General features: G+C 42.0%; 1 protein-coding gene across 1 annotated transcript in view; it reads left to right on the top strand.

Annotated features, from left to right (window-relative positions):
* The window catches only part of btbd11b (BTB (POZ) domain containing 11b), a 201,166-nt gene extending 174,899 nt beyond the window's left edge, over positions 1–26,267 (top strand). The window contains exons 4-17 of the mRNA XM_033968441.2: positions 7,084–7,236; positions 9,994–10,159; positions 15,183–15,272; positions 17,163–17,264; positions 18,480–18,573; positions 18,825–18,960; positions 19,601–19,821; positions 20,770–20,948; positions 24,569–24,674; positions 24,845–24,947; positions 25,440–25,521; positions 25,601–25,669; positions 25,853–25,966; positions 26,048–26,267. Coding sequence (XP_033824332.1) covers positions 7,084–7,236; positions 9,994–10,159; positions 15,183–15,272; positions 17,163–17,264; positions 18,480–18,573; positions 18,825–18,960; positions 19,601–19,821; positions 20,770–20,948; positions 24,569–24,674; positions 24,845–24,947; positions 25,440–25,521; positions 25,601–25,669; positions 25,853–25,966; positions 26,048–26,257 — 1,825 coding nt within the window. The 3' untranslated portion in view covers positions 26,258–26,267. The remainder of the gene's footprint in view (positions 1–7,083; positions 7,237–9,993; positions 10,160–15,182; positions 15,273–17,162; positions 17,265–18,479; positions 18,574–18,824; positions 18,961–19,600; positions 19,822–20,769; positions 20,949–24,568; positions 24,675–24,844; positions 24,948–25,439; positions 25,522–25,600; positions 25,670–25,852; positions 25,967–26,047) is intronic.
* Positions 26,268–26,607: the final 340 nt, after the last annotated feature.

Consider the following 26,607-nt stretch of genomic DNA (forward strand, 5'->3'; position numbering starts at 1 on the left):
CCATGGCAACACGGTGCAAAAGACGACATAGGTCTGATTGACTTTATTGATTGGGATGACCCAATGGAATTTTGTGTCAAATTTGGTAACATTTGGGAAAACTAAATTTTCGGCTTTCCATACAAATATATTAGATGTTCTGGAGGGGGCGCTGTCGCGCCAATTTAGTTTCTGTCATAATGAGTAGCTTTAGGCCCAAAAGTTTTACAAATGATTTGAATTTGAGCAAAATCGGAGTTTGCATGCGCAAACGGGAGCAAATTTAGACTTTTGAAAATTGCAAAAATTCTGATGGAATTTTGCGGCTTCGCCGCACGGAAACCGTAAAATGGATCATCATGAATTGGATAACTTTTGATGCCCCGCTTGTCTAGATGATGTACAGTGAATTTCAGCCCTGCAGGTGAAGCTCCTTCAGAGGAGTTGACGAAAATGCGACGTCAGCGAAAACGCTGACTTTGCATTTTGGAATTTTCAATCCAAGATGGCCGACTTCCGGTGCGTAAGGGGGCGTGGCCATAATAATCTTTTTTATTTGGCATCACTTGAAGAATGCGTGTACCAAATTTCATGGCTCTAAGCCAAACTTGACGTCGCTACGTCTCCCATTGACGCAATGTATTTTGACTTTTGCAGGGGGCGCTGTCGCGCCATTTTTTTATGCCCAATGATGCACCACATAAAAAAATAAATTTTTCGGCAGACCTGAATTTTGGGCAAAATTTGGTGAGTTTTTGAAAATGTTCAGGGGGTCAAATTACTGCTCAAAGAGCAGAAGAAGAAATAAAAATAATAATAATAAAAATAATAATATTTTTAGCAAAAACAATATATCCGATAACATTAGAATGACATATTATACGTTTTTTGAAAGCTCTGGACCTTCCCCACGTCACCGTGGGGTCATTGGCGAATGACGGGCGCGGACGCGCCCGTCATTCGCCATGACGTCGGGCTCCGCCATTGACCTCCCATTGACTTCCATTCATTTTAGCAGTTATAAGTATGGCCCATGCCTGCGGCATGGGGGCTTGGATAGGGCTCGATGTCAGGAGTGTGTTTGGGAACATGAGCGCTTCGCGCTGCGTCAGCGTCAACATTGAGTCAATGGGCTTCGCCCATTGACTCAATGTTGACGCTGACATGCTAGCAAGAACAAATATGTATGTCCCATGCCTACGGCATGGGTTGCTGGGATACAGGAGTCTGTGCAGGGGGGGACGACTCCTGCTATTCACTTCTGTTGACGCATGTCAGCGTCAACATCGAGTCAATGGGCTTCGCCCATTGACTCGATGTTGACGCTGACATGCTAGCAACAACAAATATGCAAACCCATGCCTACGGCATGGGTTGCTAGGACACAGGAGTCTGTGCAAGGTCGCGGTGCTGCCACGAAGTTGCGCGCTTCGCGCGCAACTTCGTGAAGACAGTCTGCAACGATGAGTGCTTCGCACTCATCGTTGCGGAAGCAATAGGCCCTACGCCCTGTAGGGGCTCGGGCCTAATAATAATAATAATAATATTTTTTAGCAAAAACAATATATCCGATAACATTAGAAACACATATTATACGTTTTTTGAAAGCTCTCGACTTTCCCCACGTCACCGTGGGGTCAATGGCGAATGACGAGCGCTAACGCGCTCGTCATTCGCCATGACGTCGGGATCCGCCATTGACCTCCCATTGACTTCCATTCATTTTAGCAGTATAAGTATGGCCCATGCCTGCGGCATGGGGGCTTGGATAGGGCTCGATGCCAGGAGTGTGTTTGGGGACATTAGCGCTTCGCGCTGCGTCAGCGTCAACATTGAGTCAATGGGCTTCGCCCATTGACTCAATGTTGACGCTGACATGCTAGCAAGAACAAATATGCATGTCCCATGCCTACGGCATGGGTTGCTAGGACACAGGAGTCTGTGCAAGGTCGCGGTGCTGCCACGAAGTTGCGCGCTTCGCGCGCAACTTCGTGAAGACAGTCTGCAACGATGAGTGCTTCGCACTCATCGTTGCGGAAGCAATAGGCCCTACGCCCTGTAGGGGCTCGGGCCTAAAAAAAAAAAATAATAATATTTTTAGCAAAAACAATATATCCGATAACATTACAATGACATATTATACGTTTTTTGAAAGCTCTCGACTTTCCCCACGTCACCGTGGGGTCAATGACGAATGACGAGCGCTAACGCGCTCGTCATTCGCCATGACGTCGGGATCCGCCATTGACCTCCCATTGACTTCCATTCATTTTAGCAGTTATAAGTATGGCCCATGCCTGCGGCATGGGGGCTTGGATAGGGCTCGATGCCAGGAGTGTGTTTGGGGACATTAGCGCTTCGCGCTGCATCAGCGTCAACATTGAGTCAATGGGCTTCGCCCATTGACTCAATGTTGACGCTGACATGCTAGCAAGAACAAATATGTATGTCCCATGCCTACGGCATGGGTTGCTGGGATACAGGAGTCTGTGCAGGGGGGGACGACTCCTGCTATTCACTTCTGTTGACGCATGTCAGCGTCAACATCGAGTCAATGGGCTTCGCCCATTGACTCGATGTTGACGCTGACATGCTAGCAACAACAAATATGCAAACCCATGCCTACGGCATGGGTTGCTAGGACACAGGAGTCTGTGTAAGGTCGCGGTGCTGCCACGAAGTTGCGCGCTTCGCGCGCAACTTCGTGAAGACAGTCTGCAACGATGAGTGCTTCGCACTCATCGTTGCGGAAGCAATAGGCCCTACGCCCTGTAGGGGCTCGGGCCTAATAAAAACCCCAGGATCATGTAGAGGGTTAATACGAACATTTAAGACCAAAATGAGTCTGACAGCAGCAGAGACAGAGAGGACACAGTTTTTCGAAAAAATAAAAAATAAATTCAAAATAATAAAAAAAAAAATTTAACTAAAAAAAACAAAAAAAAACAACTCAAAATGACCAAAAAAAACCTAAAAAACAAAGAAAATAAACAAAAAAACTCCTCAAAAAAATTATAATAAACATAACTTCAATAAAAAAAAAACTAAAAAAAAAAACTAAAAACAAAACACTCAAAATAACAAAAAAAAAAACTAAACTAAAATAAACTCAAAATAACTTGAAAAAATGAACCCTAGGATCATGTAGAAGGTTAATATGAACATTTAAGACCAAAATGACGAGTCTGACAGCAACAGGGACAGAGAGGACACAGTTTTTCGAAAAAATAAAAAATAAATTCAAAATAATTTAAAAAAAAAATTTAACTAAAAAAAACAAAACTCAAAATGACAAAAAAACAACTAAAAAACAAAGAAAATAAACAAAAAAACTCCTCAAAAAATCATAATAAACATAACTTTAAAAAAATAAATAAAAAAAACCCCAAAAAACAAAACACTCAAAATAACTCAAAAAAACTAAACAAAAATAAACAACTTGAAAAAATGAACCCCAGGATCATGTAGAGGGTTAATATGAACATTTAAGACCAAAAGGACGAGTCTGACAGTTGATGGAGCCGGAAGTGCGTCCATGATCACTTCCTATTCCGAACGCGGCGGCTAGCAGGTTAGCAATGTCTATTTTTATAAGCCAAGGCCATTACTCGCTTTAAAAGTTATTATTAAAATTTTAAAATCAGCTCAACAGTTCACGGGGAGACGGCGTCGTTGGAATGCGCTCATAGTAAACGGTCACGGTCGCATTTTTATATATATCGTTTTATCACATTCATGTCACTCAAAGCTTTTTACAGCGAGAAACCACTCACACATTCATACACCAGAGTACACACACACACACACACACACACACACACACACACACACTGGGGTTAAGGTGGGTCATGTGTCTTGCCCAGGGACACAACAATAACTGCAGGAATCTACCGTCAGCCTTCAGATCAGCGGACAAACCTCACGCCTCTTTTGATTAGAAACGAGCCCCGCTGTGTATCGCCCTGAACTTCCTGTGAACTCGCGTGTAGGTACGGACCTCCTTAGATTTTTGATTAGCGCCGTCCTGATTTAATTAAGCCGACGGAACGATCGGCGTCGCGTGACAGCGTGGCCTTTGAAGAACGCAGGAGTCTTAGCAGATCAAGCAGAAGATCTCCACGGAAACCTGGCGAGCGGCGTTGAAAAGTGACTGACGGATGACGGTCGGGCTCGTGTCAAGGACGGTCCGGGCGTTACGAGGCCGCGTCCTTGGAGATGCGTGATGGAGGAGCGCTTGTTTTCATCGTAGTGATTAGAGATGCATCGATCGGATACGAGAAATGGATATGTACGACGATACTGGAGCGTTTTCTGGATCGTTTTCCAAATATCGGTTCAGTCGATATCCTGGTCGGACATAGGAAATGATGTAATACGACTATTTACTGGTCGTAGTTGGCGTTTTGACACATTTGGAGAAGTTCTGTCCTGTTTTATTGTAGTTTAAAGGAAATAAATGCAGCTTTCAGTCTCTGCTCTGGTATTGGTTGATATCGAGGATCGGCAGACACTTAACAGTATCGAAATCGGTATCGGAACAAAAAAAAAGCTGGAACGGTTCATCCTTAATGTTACGCTACGTCAAACAAAGATGAGGCTTGTTTGTTGGTTACCGATTATGGATTATCTACGCTTTTTTGGGCGCGTTTTAATCGGTTGAGACGACAGAACCTTTGTTTTCGAAAATTCCTTGGTTTTATTTTCTCTTTTTCTCTCTGAAGAACATTCTAGGTTCAAGGTTTTACTAAATCCTCTCCGTTACATCGCTTGATTTGAACTTTAGAAATGTCTCAAGGCTCGGTACATTTTGTGGGATGAATGATTTGTGGTTTTGTGTTCCTCATAGTTGAGTTTCGAGTGTCTAAAAGAGAAGATGTAGTTTTGGGCGGACAGCGGGATTTTCTCCGACTGATGAATCTGCTCCAAAGCTTCACAGAACAACCCTCTCTTTTTATCATGTTTGTCAAGTTTCATTCGGGATTCAAGGAGTTTCAGGACACACAGCCGAAAGATGTATTTTTTTTAATTTTATATCTTTTTTTTCAGACCAAGGTTTAGTATGAACTGCTCACTATCTAGCCGTTTTCCTACCAGTGGAGACAGGACGACAGCGCCATCTGCAGTCCCATTTCTTCACAGCAGTGTCCCGGGTGTGTGACAGTAAAAAGGCCCCCTCGTCCCCGATACATCGCTTGACCGACCTGAGGAAAAGCGCTTGTTAGGAGTCCAAAATGTCAGGTGTGAAACTGGGACGAAGGGACCTGTCTACTCTCACACACCTGGGATACTCTCCTGAAGAAGTCCGACTGCAGATGGCGCTGTCGTCCTGCCGCCATCGCTAGGAAAACGGCGCCAGAACCTGTTTAGATCAGCTGACCGGACACGTCACATGAGGGAGAGCGCTCGTGAGGAGTCCAGACTGTCAGGGATGAAACAAACTAAACCTCGGTGTGAAAAAGAATCTATTCAAATAAAAGATCATCAGACGGAATGAAACTCACTGGACCAGAACTGTCATATTTTTATAAACTCTAGAGCCAAGTGTGTGAGCCCCGTGATGCAAAACTGAGCACTTTAAAAACACATTTAGTCTCTTTTTAGTCTCTTTTTATTGACATGTTTTAGTCATGAACTCTTTTTATTATTTTATCATGTTTTGATCTGCACCGTGGGGCTCGTATCAGTCATGGAATATAAAGTAAAAGCAGTAAAGCACAATTAAGTTTATTTTAAAATGTATAAACTGTATTAAACTGGAGAAGTAAATGTATTTGTATTATTGTCTGAGGGTTTATTTTTAACACATTTGTATCAATCAATATCCAAAATGATCAATTCAGGTGTATCTAGGGAACAAAATTCTGCAAAAATCTTTATCAAATCACCACATTTGAAGCCTTATAAAACCTCACAATCTGCATAAAGTACTTAGACTTTTAACTCTCTAAGTACAGTTTTAAACCGGATTTTTTCACGTGATACTTTTACTTTTACGTGAGTATTTTTTTTGCTCTGGTATCTGTACATTTACTCAACAAAATCGAGTACTTTTTCCACCGTTGGCTGTTATTTGTGTGACTTTCTGTGCGGAGAGAAGCCAGATCCTGCTGCAAAAACAACAACTGTACCTGCAGGTATAAATAAAGTTACCTGAACCTGAACCTGCTCAGTCTCAGGAGGAGTATTTTTGCCTCGTCGCTCGAGCACTATCACCGTGTGCTCCTCATGTGTGGATCTTATTATAGCCACTATTAGCCCCGCGTGACGTCATCAGTCCAACACTCGTAACTCACACGGCGTGACATCTCCTCTCCTTTGTCTTATGAATATGGAATGACTGTGGATATATTTAGCATAATCTATTCACGACAGCTTGTTGGCTTTTACATGCGGAGAGCGCTGTCAGTCGGAGGTCAAAAAAACGTAGCGTGTTTATTCGGACGCTGTGGGTTATCTCCCGTGGTCGGACGTGACTCAAAGTATCTCCGTGTGCATCGATGGGGATGTGGGATTACTCACAATTTTCATTTTCGTAAATTACCGACACGAAAAATATGCCATTTGACCTATGGAAACGTTAAAGTATACGCTCCACGTGACAGTTACAGGACGGAAAAGCGCGTGCAGATTCGTTATGATGTAATGTCTTGCGTCTTGGAGTGATTTGAGTTCTGCCCTTGACCTTGTGCGTGTGTGTTTGCGTGCGTTTGTGTGTGTTTGTTGTAGCTCTGTGACACTAACATGCTTCAGGTTTGTATCGTCTGCTCGCTTCCTGCCGGATAAACTGAAATTCAGCTGATTGGATACGCAAATATAAAGCCGAATTCAGTTAAAATTTGTAGTTTTGTGAAAGAATTAAAAAAACATGGCTACCTAGTGATGCAAAATTAAGGCCAGTCTGTCATCTCTAACCTTTAAATGCTGTTTCATAATAGTTTTTTTTCTCTTAATCCTGTTTTCTGCTGCTCATTTCAGTCTTGAGCCTCCTCTCCAAAATATCACTTGCATATTCCAGTCTTGTTGGTTGGATTCTCCTTCCCTGTGACTTGTGACTTGTCTGTAGACGTGAGCTGAGTGCGCGTGTGTCTCTGTCTCCCCCTACAGGCCGTTCATGGTGCTGCCTCCGCTGATGGAGTGGGTGCGTGTTGCTGTGGTGCACACGGAGCACAGGCGCAGTTTTTCCGTGGACAGCGATGATGTGCGGCAGGCGGCTCGGCTGCTGCTGCCCGGAGTCGACTGTGAGCCGCGCCAGCTCAGGTAAACAGCGTCCGGAGCCAAACACAAGACAACTCTGGAATAAATGACAGTATTATTACACAACTGAAATCGACACAACAACAACAACAGCAACAACAACAACAACAACAACAACAGGACCTCAGGGTTTACAACTTCCACCAACACTTTTATTCATTTTAATTAATCACGAGCGCTAGTTGGTTTTAGAATTGCATTGTATTTACTAATAATTTCCAGCTGATTTATTTATTTATCTTATTTTGAGTGTGTGATGGCGCGGTGCTAACTGTAGGCACTGCTCTGTCTGAAGCTCTGTGATTCAAACTAGACTTTAATCTGAGCTTTGTTTTAACACAATCTACCCGGAAAAAAGTGATTTAGTCAGAGCTACAAAAGATAAAATGATTTGCGCTGTTAAACAAATCTTTTACACGCATAATTACAGTCGCAAGCTAGCTAGCGTTAGCCGTTCTCAGCTTTTTTGTTGAAAATCAAACTCCTAAACGGGACCATGAACACTCGGATTGACCACAGACTCCTGAAAATGTGTTGTTTAAATCAATTTTGTGGGGTTTTTTTTCCTTGCGTTTCCCGACAATCTAAAAACTTTTTGGAAGTGTTTGCTAATGTGTGCATCGCGTCGCCATGGCAACCGCTTCATAGCTCTTTTGTTTCTAAATATTTTGCTTTTATTTTTCCAGAGCGTTTAGAACGACTTTTCCCACATTAATCTGAGCAAATCCAGCACCGAGGAACGAACCCTCAGTGTGCAGAGGAACTTTGAGTCACATGGGTCAAACTCGACATTTTAACACCAGAGACGCCCCGAGTGTAAACGCCATTAAAGGAACAATAAGTGTTTTTCACAGACGGGGGGCAGTATCTCCACAGACCTGACTCGTCCTGATTTCTTCCTGTGGGTCGATCTTAAAGAAAAGGAGTTTGTGAATAAACCTCAGACGATAAACGAGTTAAAACGTGACATTGAGGATCAAATAAGAGACATGAGCCGGAAATGATTTAAATGTGACGCAAAGTGAGTTGGATCGGGCTGTTCAGGGACAAACACAAAATGGTGGACGAATTAGGTTAAAAATTAGGTCATTTTTACTTCCTCTAGTTGAAGTCGTGATAAATTCAAGTTTAAGTGAACAATTATAACCATTTATATTGCCAAAAATGAAAAGGTTCAGTTTATCTACGGCTAAAATTTGATGAGTTTAACTTAAGAATCAAAGGAGCGACTGGAGATTTAAAAGTGTCAGTGACTTTTGGGCCAAAGTATCCATAGCTAACACTCACGCCTCACAGCCATAAGGTTCCAGGTTCAGGTCTCTGTGTGGAGTTTGCATGTTCTCCCTGTGTCTGAGTGGGTTTTGTTCAACCCAAAAACATGCACAAGCTGAAGTATCCTGAACTGTAGGTGTACTGCAGAAACTCACCAGCGTCACGTGGTTAAAGGACGAGGCAAATGCAGAAAAATGTGTCTAGGTTCGTCGCAAAAACACAATTTGAAGCGCGATATATTCCAAAAGAAAACATTAACGATACACGATAATATTGAAACCAATTTATACCATTGACATAACAACCCTAAAGCAGGATTATCTCGAAAAAGCAATTCCAAATGTAAAATATCTTTAAAAAAAAACAGCAGAATGAAACACTTTAGTAATTAGTTTGCATCTGTAATGAGTCGTAGAAGTTACTGAAGTTTTATTTCACCCTCCACAGCTCAAATCTTATCACAGGATGGAAAAATAAGCAGTTCCTCACGATTTCAACGTAAAAATACCACGATAAATATTGACTCCCAACAGTATTAAAAGAAAAAATCAATTATTTCAACTGGACAAACGTTTCAGAGGGAAGATGTTTGGCTGCTCATCCAAGAGAACTGAAAAAAACATGTTCCATCTATGATTTCTTGAACAATCGATGTAGTAATGAGCCTGTACCTCGTTTAAAATACATGATTTCTTTACCTCTTTGATCACAAACGTTGTACTTACTCTGTGGCCTGAGAGAAACGTGTGCGTCAGTGCCATCAGTCTCATAATGAACGCACTTGTACAAGCAGGAAGAGGAGTTCTGTGTTTGGCCCAAGGATTCAACGAAAGTCTGCAACTGTTTAGTGTTTTAGTCGTACGGGGATTATGTTATTGCTGAAGTCAACTGAACAATTTAAGCCAAATAATCCCAATCAGTTTGAGAAAGTGAGTCAGTTCTTTCATAAACACATGGTTTTAGTTTTGGACGACACGATTTTCCTCGAATAATATTTAGTACTGCACATCTTCACAGAGCAGTCCTCAGAGGAAGTAAAAATGAATACTTTTTTACTTTTACTTCAGCAGTATCTGGACTTTCTACTCCGCTATAATTGAGAACTGTAAAAGTATTTATCGTTACTGTTTGAGGGTTTATTTTTTAACACGTTCGTAGTTTGAGGAAACGAAATACACAATAAAAACAGCTGGAAAAACGACTGATTTTGTTGTATCTGTTGAGCAAATTTCAGCTCAAATCTGTATAAAAAACGTCTCAAAATCGGTGTGAAATACTTTAACTTTTTATTCTTTAAGTACATTTTTAAACAGGTGCTTCAATACTTTTACTTAGGTACATTTTTTGATACTTTTCCTTGAATATTTTCCCCGTTGTATCTGTGCTTCTTCCCCCTCTGGTCCTGTTCGTGGACCTGGACAGCAGTGGCGTTCGTCAGGTTTTCGAGCCCTGACTTCGGCCTGATCTCTCGCTCTCTTTGTCCTTCAGAACCGATGACTTCTTCTGCGCCTCGAGGAAACTGGATGCGGCCTCCACGGAAACCAAGTTCCTGCAGGACCTGGGCTTCCGCATGCTCAACTGCGGCCGCACGGATCTGGTCAAACAAGCGGTCAACCTGCTGGGCCCCGACGGCATCAACAGCATGAACGAGCAGGTGATGCGTTCGGATATGTTTTTAATTATTCTTGTACTTCTATGGGGTTTGAGCAGCTAACGACAGAATAAAGAAGTGGACTGAGTGAGTGTGAGGCTCCGTGAGTATCATAGCAACCGAAAGAGCCAATCCGGAGCGAGGCTGTTGAAGGTAACGCCCCTTCTCGCCCGCACCGCTGGTTTAGGTCAATCAAACCTGTTGCTAATGCTAACAGGAGCGACCTCGGGGAAAGAAGACGCCTGATTTGTCTGTTATTAATGTTCATGTCTTGATTTAAGGACAAAATTCGCAAAATAAAAACCCCAGAATCATGTAGAGAGGGTTAATACGAACATTTAAGAACAAAACGACGAGTCTGACAGCAGCAGGTACAGAGAGTTTTCCAATGTAAAGTGAATTGAAGCCAGGGTCGATGGAGATCACTTCCTGTTTGTAACGCGACGGTTTTATTTTATCTTGTTTATTTATCTTTATTTACACAGGGGAACCAATAAGAGCACTTAGATGTTCTTTTTTCATGAGCTTTCTGTTTAAAATACTAAACAAGTCCATATAAAACATTAAAAACAGTTTCAGATTTGTGTATAAATGATTGTTATCAGATTATTAAATTGCGATTGTGTCACCAACGTGTCTAGTTTTGCTTTTTTTGTGAAGTAGAACAGCTAAAAAACCTCTTTCCCGTCTCAATTCTTAGTCTTATGCGTCATGTGATCTAGTATTAAATGTTTCAGTATCAATGATTAACAAACAGATGAGGGATTCTAGCAGTTTTTAGCACGTTAGCTCTGTCCAGTCAATGATGCTAACACTTAACATGTTTTGATCACCGTGTTATCTTTTATTAGTTTGCACGAATGATTCAGAAAACCTCTTCAGGCAGTTTATTATTTTTATTTTTATGAGGGAATAACGTTATAGAGTGGTAAAAAAAACCAAACTCCAAACAGTTCCCTCTTTAATAACGCATGAATAAAGACTTAATCCACAATGAACACATCGTTTATTAAGATTTATTCAGACTTAACCACCTCCAAAACCAAACCGGTTCATTTATCAAACCTGAACTTAGACTTTTGTTACTTTCACGTTTTATTAAGGCTGTAAATCGTGTAGTTATTCTAAAATATTACTGTGCAGTTTTTGTTTCTCCTACAAAAACAAAACAAAACAAAAGCTTCTTCACTTCTCGTCTCTGAGCAAATATCTGCTTCTGACTCATCTCTGAGCCTGACGCACAAAGTTCAGTGTTTTGGGACCCGATTGCTCATTTCCATGTAAAGTCTTTTTAGTTTTTATGGATCGCAAACTTAATATGGACAGTCACCTACGCAGTCGTTGTGTGTGTGCATCAACCTGAGGCTCCGGGTCAGGCCTGGATGTCGGGATTATTCAGGTTTTGATGATAATAATTATGTATGATCAATGTTTTTATGCAGAGATTTTCCACCTTAAAGTCGCACATTCACAGACCATTTGTACAGAGACACTGGGGGCGAAAGGGGGTTACGTGTTTTGCCCAAGGACACGACGATTACTAATTTGTGGGAGCTGGAATTGCACCGCCAACCTGTGGGTCGTTGGATCTGATCACTCGACCAATGGTGTTTATGTTGAGAGCGGGATTCGAACTGCCAACCTCAAAAACTCCACGACTGTTGCCCCCAATAAAATCATAGAATATTAACTGTGATTTTTAAGTGGTCACTCGTTTATCGCGGGGGTCACGTTCTAAAAATAACCCGCAATAGTCGAAATCCGTGAAGTATCAGCTTTATTTTTTACATTATTCTCTCTGTTTTTGCTGTAAAACCCCTCACCACACACTTTATACACTTTTCTCACAGGCGTTAACATTTTCTCACATTTCTCTCTCGTTTAAACTCTCTCAAAGTTCAAACCTTCGTAGGCGTCTTTGTCGGTGCAGAACGTTTCATCGACATTGTGGGTTTTGTCGGGGAGAAAACAAATCGCAAACGTACAGCACTTCAGAGTCACACTGAGATCCAACGTTTATGTAAATTTGTCTGAACACATTCTGTACTGGACAGGAGACACGGCACGGAGGAGACTGATGGACAATGGTCTACAGTCCAACAGCCAATCAGGACGCACGACACAATGGTCTACAGTCCAACAGCCAATCAGGACGCACGACACAATGCACATTCATACTCTGTGAAAAAAAGCATGAAAAATTGCACAAAACAAATCTGCGAAAAAAAAAAAAAAATGCGATACAGCAACGGACAACTGTATCTGTTTATCACCGTATCATGATGTTTTCACACAGAAAGTTCCAGAACGTGAGTGGAAGAAGATCAACTATTTGACTGTAGTTCAGCCTCAGTGTCACTAATCCTGAATAAAGTCCAAGTCCTCAAAAACAGACCTGGAGTTGTGTTTTGTTTCATTCACACACGTTTGAGTCACACTTTATTATTAGTCTGTTACATCTCCAAAGCTCAAAACGCTCTGTTCCACCTTGTGATGTCACAAAGTGGTAGTTTTCACATTAACCGCTCCTTTTACCTTTAGTTCAGTAGTAGATTGACATTTATTCCAGGAGCTGAAATGATCCAAATGATTCTAGAAATGAAGGTGTGTGGAGTTTAAAAACACAGCGGAGCACTTCCTGTATCACCACATGATGACATCACAAGGTGGAACAGTTGTGTCTTTGGGGTGTTTTCAGTTTCAGCTTATCTTAAATATGCAGGGTTTGTTTGTTAAACATGTGTGAATGAAACAAAAAAAAACAAAAAAAACCCAACTCCAGGTCTGTTTGTGACGAGGAAACGACATTTTCACGTCGATCAGTGTCACATGACCTTTTTAAAATCGCGTCTCTTCTCATAATAATCGTCAGACTAAAATTTGATCTTGCCACATCCTTCGTATCCGCACATCTCCTGTTGCTATTTCCCGGGGCTCGTATGTGGCACTTCTAATGAGTCCATGGATGCAACTGTGCGAGAAATTGAGGCTATAAACAGCCCGTCTTAAGGCTGTAGCGTCCTTTGAAAAAGCTGCAGGTGGAGGAGGGTTAAAGCTCCTCGTCCTACACCCAAAAACTCTCTCTGGATTTGTGTCTCTTTGCAGCAGAATTGTCAAACAGCTCTGTGTTTTTTTTAACAATAATGGACTCAGACTTGAACTTTAACAGCCACGTAAAATCAATAACATCTGCAGCTTTTTACCGTCTAAAAAATAAAACAATCAAAGGTAAACTGTCAAACCCAGACTTAAAGAGACTTATCCTGCGTTTGTGTCCAGTAGATCAGACGACTGTAACGTCCTGATCACTGGACTCTCCAAACGAGACTTAAGACAGAACAGAACATCCAGAACATCCAGAACATCCAGAACACTGCTGCTCGGGTCAGGACTAGAACCAGGAAGAACTTCACACATGTGTCCTGTGGCTCCTGTGGCTCAGAGACTTTAAAGCAGCTCAGTGTGAACAAGTCTCTCCATGGACCAGCACCAAAGAACATCTCCCACATGAGCCACAAGAACCATCTCACATGAGGAGGACTAAACCAGGACTAAACCAGGACTAAACCAGGACTGAACCAGGACTAAACCAGGACTAAACCAGGACTAAAGCAGGACTGAACCAGGACTAAACCGGGACTAAACCAGGACTAAACCAGGACTAAACCAGGACTTAACCAGGACTGAACAGGACTAAACCAGGACTAAACCAGGACTAAAGCAGGACTGAACCAGGACTAAAACAGGACTAAACCAGGACTAAACCAGGACTAAACCAGGACTGAACCAGGACTAAACCAGGACTAAACCAGGACTGAACCAGGACTAAACCAGGACTAAACCAGGACTAAAGCAGGACTGAACCAGGACTAAACCGGGACTAAACCAGGACTAAACCAGGACTAAACCAGGACTTAACCAGGACTGAACAGGACTAAACCAGGACTAAACCAGGACTAAACCGGGACTAAACCAGGACTAAACCGGGACTAAACCAGGACTTAACCAGGACTGAACAGGACTAAACCAGGACTGAACCAGGACTAAAGCGGGACTAAAGCGGGACTAAAGCGGGACTAAAGCGGGACTAAAGCGGGACTAAACCGGGACTAAACCGGGACTAAACCGGGACTAAACCAGGACTAAACCGGGACTAAACCGGGACTAAACCGGGACTTAACCAGGACTTAACCAGGACTAAACCAGGACTGAACCGGGACTAAACCGGGACTAAACCGGGACTAAACCGGGACTGAACCGGGACTAAACCAGGACTAAACCAGGACTAAACCAGGACTAAACCAGGGATTAAACCAGGGCTAAACCAGGACTAAACCAGGACTGAACCAGGACTAAACCAGGACTAAACCAGGACTGAACCGGGACTGAACCAGGACTAAACTGGGACTAAAACGCGACTAAGCTAGGGCTAAACCTTGACTGAACCGGGACTCAACTCGCAGTAAAGCGGGAGTAAACTGGGATTAAAACGGGACTGAACTGGGACTGAACTGGGACTGAACCGAGACTAAACCAGGACTAAACCTGGTGAACCATCGTTTGAGTTTTATGCAACTAAAACCTGTAACATTCTTCCTGAAAATGTGAGACAGACCTCGACTTTGACAATGTTTAAATCCAACATTTCTGTTTAGCTCCATGTGACTGAAAAGTTTGTTAATTTTATGACAATTATTCACGTTTTGATCTTATGATTTTAACATATTTCTGATTCTGTAAAACACTTTGAAATACTTTGTGGACCTGACCTCACACTCCAAATATTATCACTTGGAAACGTCTGCAGCTTAATCACAAACATGACTTTATATTTTTATATCAGAGGAGCCTGGGAAAGCCTCAGGGACGCTTCGATTTGTACCTGTTAAAAATGAATTAATAGCATGAAACTTTTATGAAACACCAGCACATTTCAGTAGAGAGACATTTCACAAAGTCAGGGATCGATATTTTAGTCTTTAGTGAGTTTCTTGGAGCTGTTCTCACGATGTTTGTTCGTCTTTAGGGGATGACTCCGCTCATGTACGCCTGTGTCCGGGGAGACGAGGCCATGGTGCAGATGCTGCTCGACGCCGGGGCTGATATTAACAGTGAGGTGAGCGCTCATAAACTCAGAATGTTCATTTAGATTCAAAAAGTGTCAAAAAATGTGCCCCAAAATGTAAAGAAACAGTAGAAAGAGAAGGAGAAAACTGGCCACTGTTCATCCGCATTCATTTCACTCCGTAAGGATCATGAGACTGCGATTTAAAGACGCACTGTGGAATTTTTCTGGTGGTCGAGTGCGCCACCTGTATGTCCCCATGGAGATGTTACTGCTTTGCCTGGAATGTTCCACGTTATTGCATTATTCACTCACAGGTGTTGACCAAAAAATCAAAAAAACAACAAAAGTATCTCGAAAATCACGCGTTCTTACTGTGAGTGCGCCCGCCTCTCCACAGATCTAACCTGTAACTTTATCCGGCGCTGTCGTCCGCTCGTCTCCACGCAGATAGATGCGTTTAATGCCGTACTGCGGAACCTCCCGGACAAAGCTGTAATCCTGGGTAAAGAAATGACATCTCCAAGCAGAAAACGGCAGAAGTTTCCTCTGGAGAAACTCAAGGTCGTTCTGTGAAGTTCTCATGATCCTTAACTTCATGATTCACTCCAACGACATGAAGTCACATCGTTGTGTCACTCGTCATCAGATCCTCAGGCCAAAGCGCCGAGCAGTTTTAATTACACCTCTGAACTTTAACGAGCCCGTGTGCAAAAGCTGGAGTCTTTTTTAACTTAGCCGTATCCAAAAAACTGGCTCTAGAACGGACGATACTGACAAAAAACAAATATCTTATGTATATTTTTGGACGATTCTGAAAACAATAATCAGCTGGTACTTTCGCCATCCGTCAAACATGTGCTCAAACGTGTCTGTAAATGTCGTGAGTCAGACTAAAACCACAAAAATGCATTAAATTTATCCTGCAAAATGAACTTTTCAAACCTTTTAATCACATCATAATTATTTCCTTCCTCCTTGACTCCCTGAATTCGTTTTTGTAGCAATGTTTAATCGTTTATTTTGCCGATCGACCCCCGTTTTCACCGCCACGATACACGCCCAAGTGACGTACGTACGACTCGGCAGCGTCTCGCGGTCATTTTGGTACAAATTTGGTACAAAACTCTACCGTGATTTAGCGAGAACCTCAGCTCCCATTGGACACCGCAGTTTTCTAACGTGAAACTCAGCGGATTTGTGTCTTTTATGAAGTCGTTTTAGATGAATATTGTGATTTAAAATGTGCAAATTATAACATAACGATAGAACACACACGAGCGCAATACGTCTGATTTAAAGTTAATCTTGTTTGGAAAGTTACACTGCACATTTCTGCTCTTATTATTATTATTATTATTACCATTGTTTTGTCAGCCTTTGATTCCATTTTCTAATTTTGCTTATCTCCATAACAACAATCGAGACATTATCAGTTTCTCGTTGCATCTCTACTACGTCTCTACTTGCCTGAATAACAAATGTGCTCTGAGAGAAGCTGTTGTTTTAATGTTATTCTAACGTATTCGAAATAAATCATTAGCCCTGAACACCCACGGGACGAGCGTAAAAAGCCGGTCCTTCTCCCGCTCCGCCGTCCCGCGTCACGCTCTCCTCCGCTCAAAGGTCTTTCCTCGTCCTCCCCTGAGTCAGACCCCGCAGACGTGCACACTACAGAGGTCACAGCGAGTATCCAAATAGAGCGTTTGGATGAGGCCTAACTAGACACATCAATCCATCGTGTTCATTAGGGGGTGAGATCGTGACAGGACGTCCTCCGAGGCCCCGGGGTTTCCACTTAATTACTTCTGTAGAAAGTCCTAGTCCAGCAGCAGCAGCCTGTGTCGTCGTTCTAACAGCTTCATCTCTCTCTCTCTCTCTTCCCATTTGTCCCCTCCCTGTCTCCCCTCTCCTCCCCCCTTGTGTCCCCCCCTTCCCCAGGTGCCAAACTCAGTGCACAAGCATCCCTCAGTGTTCCCTGAAACGCGGCAGGCCACGCCCCTCACTTTCGCTGTGTCACACGGACATGTGCCTGTGGTGCAGGTACTGATGTCTCCTCCACCTGTGGTTCTGTCATCGCTTCATTCTGCCTCATTGTCATTTTTATTCTCATGTCTTTATTTAAAAAAGTTTTCTCTGAGCTAAATATACCCCGGCTCGTTCGGCCTGTGCGGTCATGTGACCCGTGTGAAGTTATCTGGGGAAAGTGGTGCTGTGTCAGTGTGAGCTTTTGTCCACATAGATCAGAGCTCGTTTTAGACGCAGTGGAAAATCGTCTAATTGTTATTGAGTGAGCTAAATGAGTCTGCCCTTTAAGGGATCTGCTCATTGAATTTTGAATCATTATCTTCTAATTGAACATAGCGTGGCACCTCAGTGTAACCTGAGCACATTCAGCCTCTGCAGATCCTGTCGCATTTACATATGAAAATGATTTTTAGACGGATAAATCTCACGTTTGTGTTTAAATGTCCTCAGATGGAAGTGTTGGTCACAGATGTTTAGGCAAGACAAGTTTATCTGTGAAACACAAAGTAAGACATTAAAATCACAACACAAAGAATCAAAACATGAATAATCATCATAAAAAGAACATTAAAGGAGAAAAGTGCAGAATAAACCCCTTTAGTCACAGATAAGAGAGAGAGAGAGAGAGAGAGAGAGGTTTAAACTGAACAAAACTCAAACACTTATTCAACAGGTTTAGACCTGGTTCAGTCCTGGTTTAGTCCTGGTTTAGACCTGGTTTAGACCTGGTTTAGACCTGGTTTAGTCCTGGTTCAGTCCTGGTTCAATCCTGGTTCAATCCTGGTTTAGTCCTGCCTTAGTCCTGCTTTAGTCTAGTTTTAGACCTGCTTTAGTCCTGATGTTTAGTCCTGATGTTTAGTCCTGGTTTAGTCCTGGTTTAGTCCTGGTTTAGTCCCCTATAAATCACACCAGTCCAAACATTTTATATGAATATATTTGATAGATACAGTTTTCGTGTAGTTTTATGAGTGACACATGTGCAGTACTAATACATGAAATACTCTGGTACTACTATTATCTAATATTTATGTATTTAGACCAAACTATCAGCAGGTGAATTACACACTAATTGTTCTGGCTTCAATGTGTTTTTTGTTCTATATTCCTCTTTCTTTTGTGTCCGTGTGTGCGTGCGTGTGTGTTTTGTGTGTTTACGTGTGCGTCGTGTGTGTGTGTGTTTACGTGTGTGTGTTGTGTGTGTGTTTCGTGTGTGTGTGTCGTGTCGTGCAGCTGCTGTTGGACGCTAAAGCCAACGTGGAGGGCTCCCTACAGGACGGGACGGAGAACTACACGGAGACCCCTCTGCAGCTGGCGGCGGCGGCAGGTAGGCGGAGCCCCTCTGTGTCACCGCACGCACACACACACACACACACACACAGACACACACACGGCTCCAGCTGCGTCTATAAGCACCACATAATAACACCTGATGATTACTGGCAGAGCGGAGCCGTTTTTCTTTGGAGCTGAAATAGAAACAAATATGAACATGCAAAACAAATGAGTCTCGCTCTCGCCGCAGCGTCTGATCTAATCACACGAGCGGCGGGTTTGTGACGGATGGTTCTGCTGCAGGTAACTTCGAGCTGGTGAGTCTGCTGCTGGAGCGAGGAGCAGACCCCATGGTGGGCACGATGTATCGGAACGGCATCTCCACGGCGCCGCAGGGAGACATGAACTCCTACAGCCTGGCGGCGGCGCACGGGCACAGGTGAGCGCCGCGGTTATGTAACACGTGGACGGATATAAACACGAGGAGTTGACACAAGTTTTACTGCCCCTTCAGCGTTATTCTTGCTTTTCCTCCCAACACTAATTCTGCAGAGTGTCGATAAACCGGAGCTACAGCGGCTGATTCACGGCGTGTCGTTAGAGGCTCAGTGCTCCGTGACCATCGGCTCCTTCGCTCGCCGTTTTATCACTGGATGTTTCTACTGTTTAATCACGTTTTTCAGAATAATCCACACTGGGAAAATGTAAATTAATTAATGTCTTTTTTATATTTAAATAAAATGAATTCAAGAAAACTTATTAAGGATCCAGAGGTTGGCTCCTGTCCCAGTGCAGAGCGCCACAAAGCCCCGGTGCTTCGCCTAAGAGCAGAATATTTGAAAGTCTCCTCACACATCATAGACAACAATAACTCAATGCCTCTGTGTTATGAGCCTCCAGAGAAAATGAATCACATTCACAGCCAAAACAAACCCAGATACGGCCCACATGGGGCACTGTACAATTGCTTGTTTTTCTCCTATATACTTTTATATTGCCCTCTAATACAGCATAAATCCCCATTGTTTTGAAAAGAATATCAGTTTTGCTGACAATTTAACTGGTTTTGTACCTTATAGAAATATCTTCCGGAAGTTGCTGTCCCACACGGAGAAGGAGAAAGGAGACGTGCTGTCTTTGGAGGAAATTCTCGCAGAGGGTTCGGACCTGGAGGGTCGAAGTCCCACTCAGATCGATCTGATCCGCAGCGGAAAAGCCCGACTCAAAGCTCTGAAAGAAGCGATGTACCACAGCTCAGAGCACGGCCACGTGGACATCACCATCGACATCCGCAGCCTGGGTCAGTCTGCGTCATGAGAAGCACTGCAGCGACTTATTAAATACATGAAACCTGGAATAAAATCATCTGGGGCTCAATATTTATCATGTTTATTATTTCTTTATCATAGTGGGACATTAGTTTTACTTCTTATTTGATCTGCAAACGGCTGAAAAACTGACTTCTGTGACTAATTATCGCTTCATTTGGCATTTTACTGCAGCTCAGGCTTTTTATTATGATTGTAAATATAAACATTTACTGGGATAATCCTGCATTATTATAATTGTGTGAGTGTCATAAAGTAGTTAAACCTTCTGAGACCTGGCGTCCTCATCTGTGGACGACACGTTTTGGGTTGTCTAGGCCACAGTGCAAATTTTTAGAAGAACAACAGCAACAAGAACATGTTAAATTTTGAATATTTCTAAGAGTTTAGAATATTTATTTTTTATTTGTATTTATTTATTTTTATTTATTTCATTAGTTTTTTTTTTTGTTTTTTTATTTATGATTTTATTAATTTATTTTTTATTTTATTAATTTATTTTTTTTTATTAATTTATTTTAATTTATTGTATTATTATTTATTTATTTTTTTATATTTTTATTTATTTTTTATTTTATTTTATTTTTATTTAAAGGCACATGTCTTCCTGCACCTGTCAGCAGCACAAATGAGACACATTGTTCCAAGAGGCAAAATTGTTGTTTATTTTGTTTTGTTTTTTACACTGATGTGAAATAATGTGTGTGTTCAGGCACTTAAGAGTTTTTGCAAATAAAATCATGCAAGAGCTCGGGTCTCAGGAGGTTAATACTCTCGTTAATCGCAGTATATCTTTATAGTAACATCACAGACCTACACTCAGGCGGTTGAACGTGTGAGTGTTTCCTTGACGTAAAACGCTTTGAGTGACTTAAATGTGGAAAATCGCAGATGCTCATTGTTGTCCCGTGTGGTCTCAGGTGTCCCGTGGACGCTGCACACTTGGCTGGAGTCTCTTCGTACCTGTTTCCTTCAGCACAGACGACCTTTGATCCAGGGTCTTCTGAAGGAGTTCAGCTGCATCGAGGAGGACGAGTACACGGAGGAGCTCGTGACAGACGGACTGCCCCTTATGTTCCAGATCCTCAGAGCCAGCAAGGTGCACGTCTGAGAACATCATCTACACAAATGGACGAGAGCCGGGACACGCACTCATTCAGCGTTTTTTTAACTTTATTTTTCAATTAAATTTTGTTTTGTAAAGTCCAAAGTCACAGCAGCCGTCGCGTCTTAGTCCTGAACGTGATTTAACCAAAAGAAAAGTAGAAAATCAACAACAGACAAGTAAATTAATCTACAGAAATCAAGCAAATGGAGAAGTGTCTCAGAGCAGAGCGCCCCCTGTGGTCAGACCCTCCTCCTGCAGGAAACACTGTCCCAAAAACCCACTGGGAATTTTTTTTTAATGCTTTGTATATTTTATAACTACACAGAAGAATCAAATATATGAAGCAAGATATATGGAAGTATGTAGCAAAGGAAAAGAAAAAAAATAAAATAAAAAATAATAATAATAATAAATAAACAATATTTTTAACATTTTATATTTAAATTCTCAAAGTAGACACATTTTGCTTTGTCGAAAAATATTTGGTAAAAAAAAATAAAAAAATAAATAAATTAATAATAATAATAATAAATAAACAATATTTTTTTTACATTTTATATTTAAATTTTCAAAGTAGACACATTTTGCTTTGTGGAAAAATATTTGGTAAACCTTTTAATAACTTTTTTTATTGACTACATAATTCCTTCTTGCTTCATATATTTGATGTAAAGTAGTAGTAGTAGTAGAAAAAAAAAAAGTTAAATCATAACAGTGCAACAATAATAAAACACATAAGAAATATATTTAATTCAAGTTTATTTAAAAAAAACTTCATCCGACCAAAGTGCTTCACATAAAAGTGGAGGGAGAAGAGGCGGGTTTAGTGTTAAATACCAGGGAGAAGAGGCGGGGCTTGTGTTAAATACCAGGGAGAAGAGGCGGGGCTTGTGTTAAATACCAGGGAGAAGAGGCGGGGCTAGTGTTAAATACCAGGGAGAAGAGGCGGGGCTTGTGTTAAATACCAGGGAGAAGAGGCGGGGCTAGTGTTAAATACCAGGGAGAAGAGGCGGGGCTAGTGTTAAATGTTAAATACCAGGGAGAAGAGGCGGGGCTAGTGTTAAATGTTAAATACCAGGGAGAAGAGGCGGGGCTAGTGTTAAATGTTAAATACCAGGGAGAAGAGGCGGGGCTAGTGTTAAATACCAGGGAGAAGAGGCGGGGCTAGTGTTAAATGTTAAATACCAGGGAGAGGCGGTCCGGTCTTAAACTGCCTTAAACATATAGTATAAAAGTATGCCAAAGTACTCAGAATGCAGTATTTTGACATTTCAGTCCAGGTATTCAGTATTCAGTAACTAAATACATGTTTGTAGTATTCCTCCCATCACTGATCATGTATTTCTTTCTGTATGTCTCCGCTCGAGGCTGCGTGACCTCGGGGTTTCTATTGACCAGGATCGTGTCTCGTTGATTGACACGCCCCCACGGCTCTGCTCAATACCAATATTTTAAAAGCGTGGAGATTTACGACGGCCCCTCGCTCCCGTTTGTCTCTCGCATCATCTCGTGACCCCCCCGGTGGTCTGTAAATCACGTCTTTTAAACAGCCCCCCCTTTTGACACCTGCTTTTCTCTGCTTTTGTGTTGTGTTCTGTTTTATCCCCAGAGCTTTTTCTCTCAGATATGATGGAGGTAAAAGAGACGAGAGCAGGGAGCAAACGCGCTGTCTCAAATATTACACCAGCGCAGAACGATCCGAGCAAAAGACGTAATTGCGATTTTTCTGACGAGTAGAAATAAAATCTGTCAACTGGACAAAACGTTGTAGGAGTGAAGACGTTTCTCTGCTCGTTCAAGCCGTTTCTTCTTCAGTTGTGGTCAGATTAAAGCTGGACACTGACGTATATCTGTCTGAAGGGACGAGCTAACGGCACTGAAACTCAAAACATCCATCACTTATAGTTTTTGTTTGTACACTAGGTTGGCTGCGCTACTCTAAGTGTCCACTGTGTCCTACTTAGCGTAGTCATTCAAGCCCCTAATGAGTAATTTCACACATTAATTTCATTCATTTAATGTATTTATTAATTTTGAGCGCATGTATCAGGCGCAACCAAAGCAAATCTCATAAATTAGGAGTAGGAAGTGAGTAGGAAGAAGAAAACTTATGAAGTCCCGCCACTATATTCCTTTAGAACATGCTGTATTTTCCAGAGAATAAGTCAAAAAATGTATAACAATGAAGAAAAAAATGCAGATGTAAGTGTGACAGTAATGAAGATGTGAAATTATATACTCTTATATTTCACATAAGTCACAGCCCCGGACAAGCTATAAAAATAGTCGGTAAATTAAATGTTTGTTTTTTTTAAACTTCATATTCAGTTTAAAAAAATGAAAAAATATTAGCAGTGTCGTTAGCTCGTCCCTTCAGACAGATATACGTCTGTGTCCAGCTTTAATCTGATTAGAACTGAAGAAGAAACGGCTTGAACGAGCAGAGAAACGTCTTCACTCCTACAACGTTTTGTCCAGTTGACAGATTTTATTTTTCTTTTGCGATTTTTCAGATTTTTTGGACAACTGAGGGATCACAGCGATATCGTCATTGGATGTGATTTATGTTTTAATAATAGGATTTTGTTCAAAGTTCACCTTTTAAACACGACCAGGAGAAGTGAGAAAAAGACTGAAACTAAAACAAGAATCACATTACGGAATATGACGGATGAACCGATCCAGCATTTATTTCCTTAAAACAAAAGTAAAATAAGACAAAACTGATCCAAATTGTATGTATGTGTTACGTAGCTCTAACTCTGACCTTATCTCACCAGTAACTACAGAACAACTTTGTGTGAATAAAACATTCTGAGACTTTCTGGACCAACTACGATCAATAAATCGTCTTTTTCTACATCGATTTTCACGTCCAACCAGCAGGAAATCAGATCAAATTTTCAGTATCAGCTCCGACACGTAAACTACAGGGTTAGCAATTAATTATTACTTCAAAATTAGCAGTTTCATTTAATCTCACAGCTCTAAACCTGATGATTGGCGTCTCATTCCGCAGTCTCTTTCGGACCGCACTTACAGTCACAGTCGCGCCCTGAGTGGCTCTCGCTCTGTCTCTCCTCGTCTTCGTCGTGGCTGATGGGTGGTGGTGGGGGGAGTGGGCGGGAAAGGGCTGACCCTCGTGTCCCTGAAGGGCCCTGAGAGGCTGCTGCGTGTCCCGCCTTGAGGACATCAGAGGAGGAACTGTTCATCTTCGGTTACAGTGGCTCTGCTGACTAAACGCAGCACAGAGGCGTTTTTGTGCGTGCGGCTGGAGCCAGGGACTGTGGGGGAACGCAGAAAAGGCAGATTGGCTGTTGGAATGGGTTATTGAATAGCTTATTAATATCTATTTGTTAGTGTCACGCTCACGGTCACGCTTCAGTGATGCGGCGCTCGGCTCGGCTCTCGTTTAAAAACACACACTGAAATATTGCGAGCCTGTTCTGGAGGTTAATCTCAGAGGTAAAAGCATTTGTTTGGAGCGTAGCATTTGCAGTTTGCACAGATACGCTGCTTTAATGTGGATTCTTTCTCTGCTCTTGCACAACGGTAGCCTGTCATTTGAATGTTTTCCACTTCTCTGCTCTTTTGTTTTTGTCTTTTGTCAGAATGAGGTGATCAGCCAGCAACTCGCCGCCATTTTCACCCAGTGTTACGGCCCCTACCCCATCCCCAAACTGGTGGAGATTAAGAGGAAGCAGTCATCACGCTTGGGTGAGGGCTTTTGTTCAAAAATAAAGACATTTTTACAAGTACACTTTTTGAAGAGGGCAAGTTTACAGTGAAGAGACGCCCCCTGGTGGTTACTGCACTTATCACACTGCTGCAGTAAAATGATTAACTGCTCATCGCTTTTTTTTGCTTTGTTGTTCTGTATCTTTCAGATCCTCACTTCCTGAACAACAAAGACATGTCTGACGTGACCTTTCTGGTTGAGGGAAAACCCTTTTATGCCCACAAAGTGCTGCTGTTTACAGCCTCAAACAGGTACGTTACTCAATAAGGCGACATTAACTCAAAGCTCAGAGCCAAACAAGGACACGAGGTTGAGGGAGGTAATGTTTCATATTCCTCACAACTTTGTTTCTAAGAAGTTTCGCACAATAAAAGATGAAAAGTCTTGTGAAAAATGCTCAAATAATAAACGCAAGAAATATTTTTTTTGTGGGGCCAAACGAGCAGGTTCATATCCCTGACGCTTCACCCATCCACAAAGTAAAAATGATTTCCACCGTCCTTGAGGTGTTCACAGAATCTCTTTTATCGTGCCGGAGCATTCTTCTATTGACACTTCGTCGTCGATGGCTTCAGAAAACGACTGCGGCCAAATATCACATCACTCATATTCGATCTGACAACACGTCCTTAGGGAAACATCGTGTTATTCTAATTTAAGCCTGTGTGACAGAGAATTCATTATATCCCTTTTTTAACATGCAAATGAGAAAAAAATCCACTTCTTTCATTTTATTTCCCAAGGTTCAAGACTCTTTTGGCAAACAGGCCGTGCGGGGAGAACACTTGCATTGAAATCAGCAACGTGAAATATCATATTTTTCAGGTAACACACTCGTCCGACGCACTTTTATTCACATTCTTTTTTATTAATCTCACTTTAAAATTGAGTTTCGTGTTTCCAGATGGTAATGCAGTATCTTTACTATGGAGGCACTGAAGCTTTGCACATAAGAAATACTGACATTATGGAGGTATGACCTACTTAAACGTCCATATTACACTATTTTTCTGAAACAAAACACAACTGCAGGTCTGTTTTGGAGGAAGTAACAACATTATAACGTGAAGTAAAGCTCAAAAGAGTCCATTTTGTGTAATATAGGACCTTTACAACAGCTTTGAAAATACCATAAAACACATTATACGTTTTCCAGCTCCTGTCCGCTGCCAAGTTCTTCCAGTTGGAGGCGCTGCAGAGACACTGTGAGATCATCTGCTCCAAGAACATCAACACCGAGACTTGCGTGGAGCTCTACAACCACACCAAGGTTTGACTGATACGAAACAAAACAACTACATTTCGGTATCGTTTCGCTTCGTCAAACACCAAACCTTCTTTCCTTTGACAGTTCCTCGACGCTCCAGACTTGGCGTCCTACATCGAAGGCTTTTTCTTGAAAAACATGGTGATCCTCATCGAGCTGGAGCCGTTCAAACAGCTGCTCTACGACTCCACCCCCGACAGCCCCGCCTGCGAAATTCTGCACGATCTGGAGAAGACGCTCGCCATCCGGATCCAGTCCATTCACCTGTCGTCCTCCAAAGGGTCCATCGTCTGAGCTACTGCAGGGGGGAAAAAAAAGCAAAAAACAGAAAAGTATCGCACTACAGATGATCTATTTTGTCGTAAAAGAGAGAGAACTTTTCTGGAACAATCCTCGTATCTGTGAATCCTGTCATTTACTAATCGGCGCAAAGGGACGCCAGTGTCCACCTCAGCTGAAAATATCATACAAATATAATAAAACACTAACTCTATCGAAAAAACTGTTTGTACAATATACATGTTTAATACAAATATTATACGACTGGTAGAAGATACACAAAAAAACATAGACTGTATATGTAAATGGACAGAGCTAACCTGCTAGCCGCCGGCTCCATCAACTCTGGCGCCGATTCATTTTGC

Source organism: Periophthalmus magnuspinnatus, chromosome 6 (genome assembly GCF_009829125.3).
Source record: "Periophthalmus magnuspinnatus isolate fPerMag1 chromosome 6, fPerMag1.2.pri, whole genome shotgun sequence".
Lineage (NCBI taxonomy): Eukaryota > Metazoa > Chordata > Actinopteri > Gobiiformes > Gobiidae > Periophthalmus > Periophthalmus magnuspinnatus.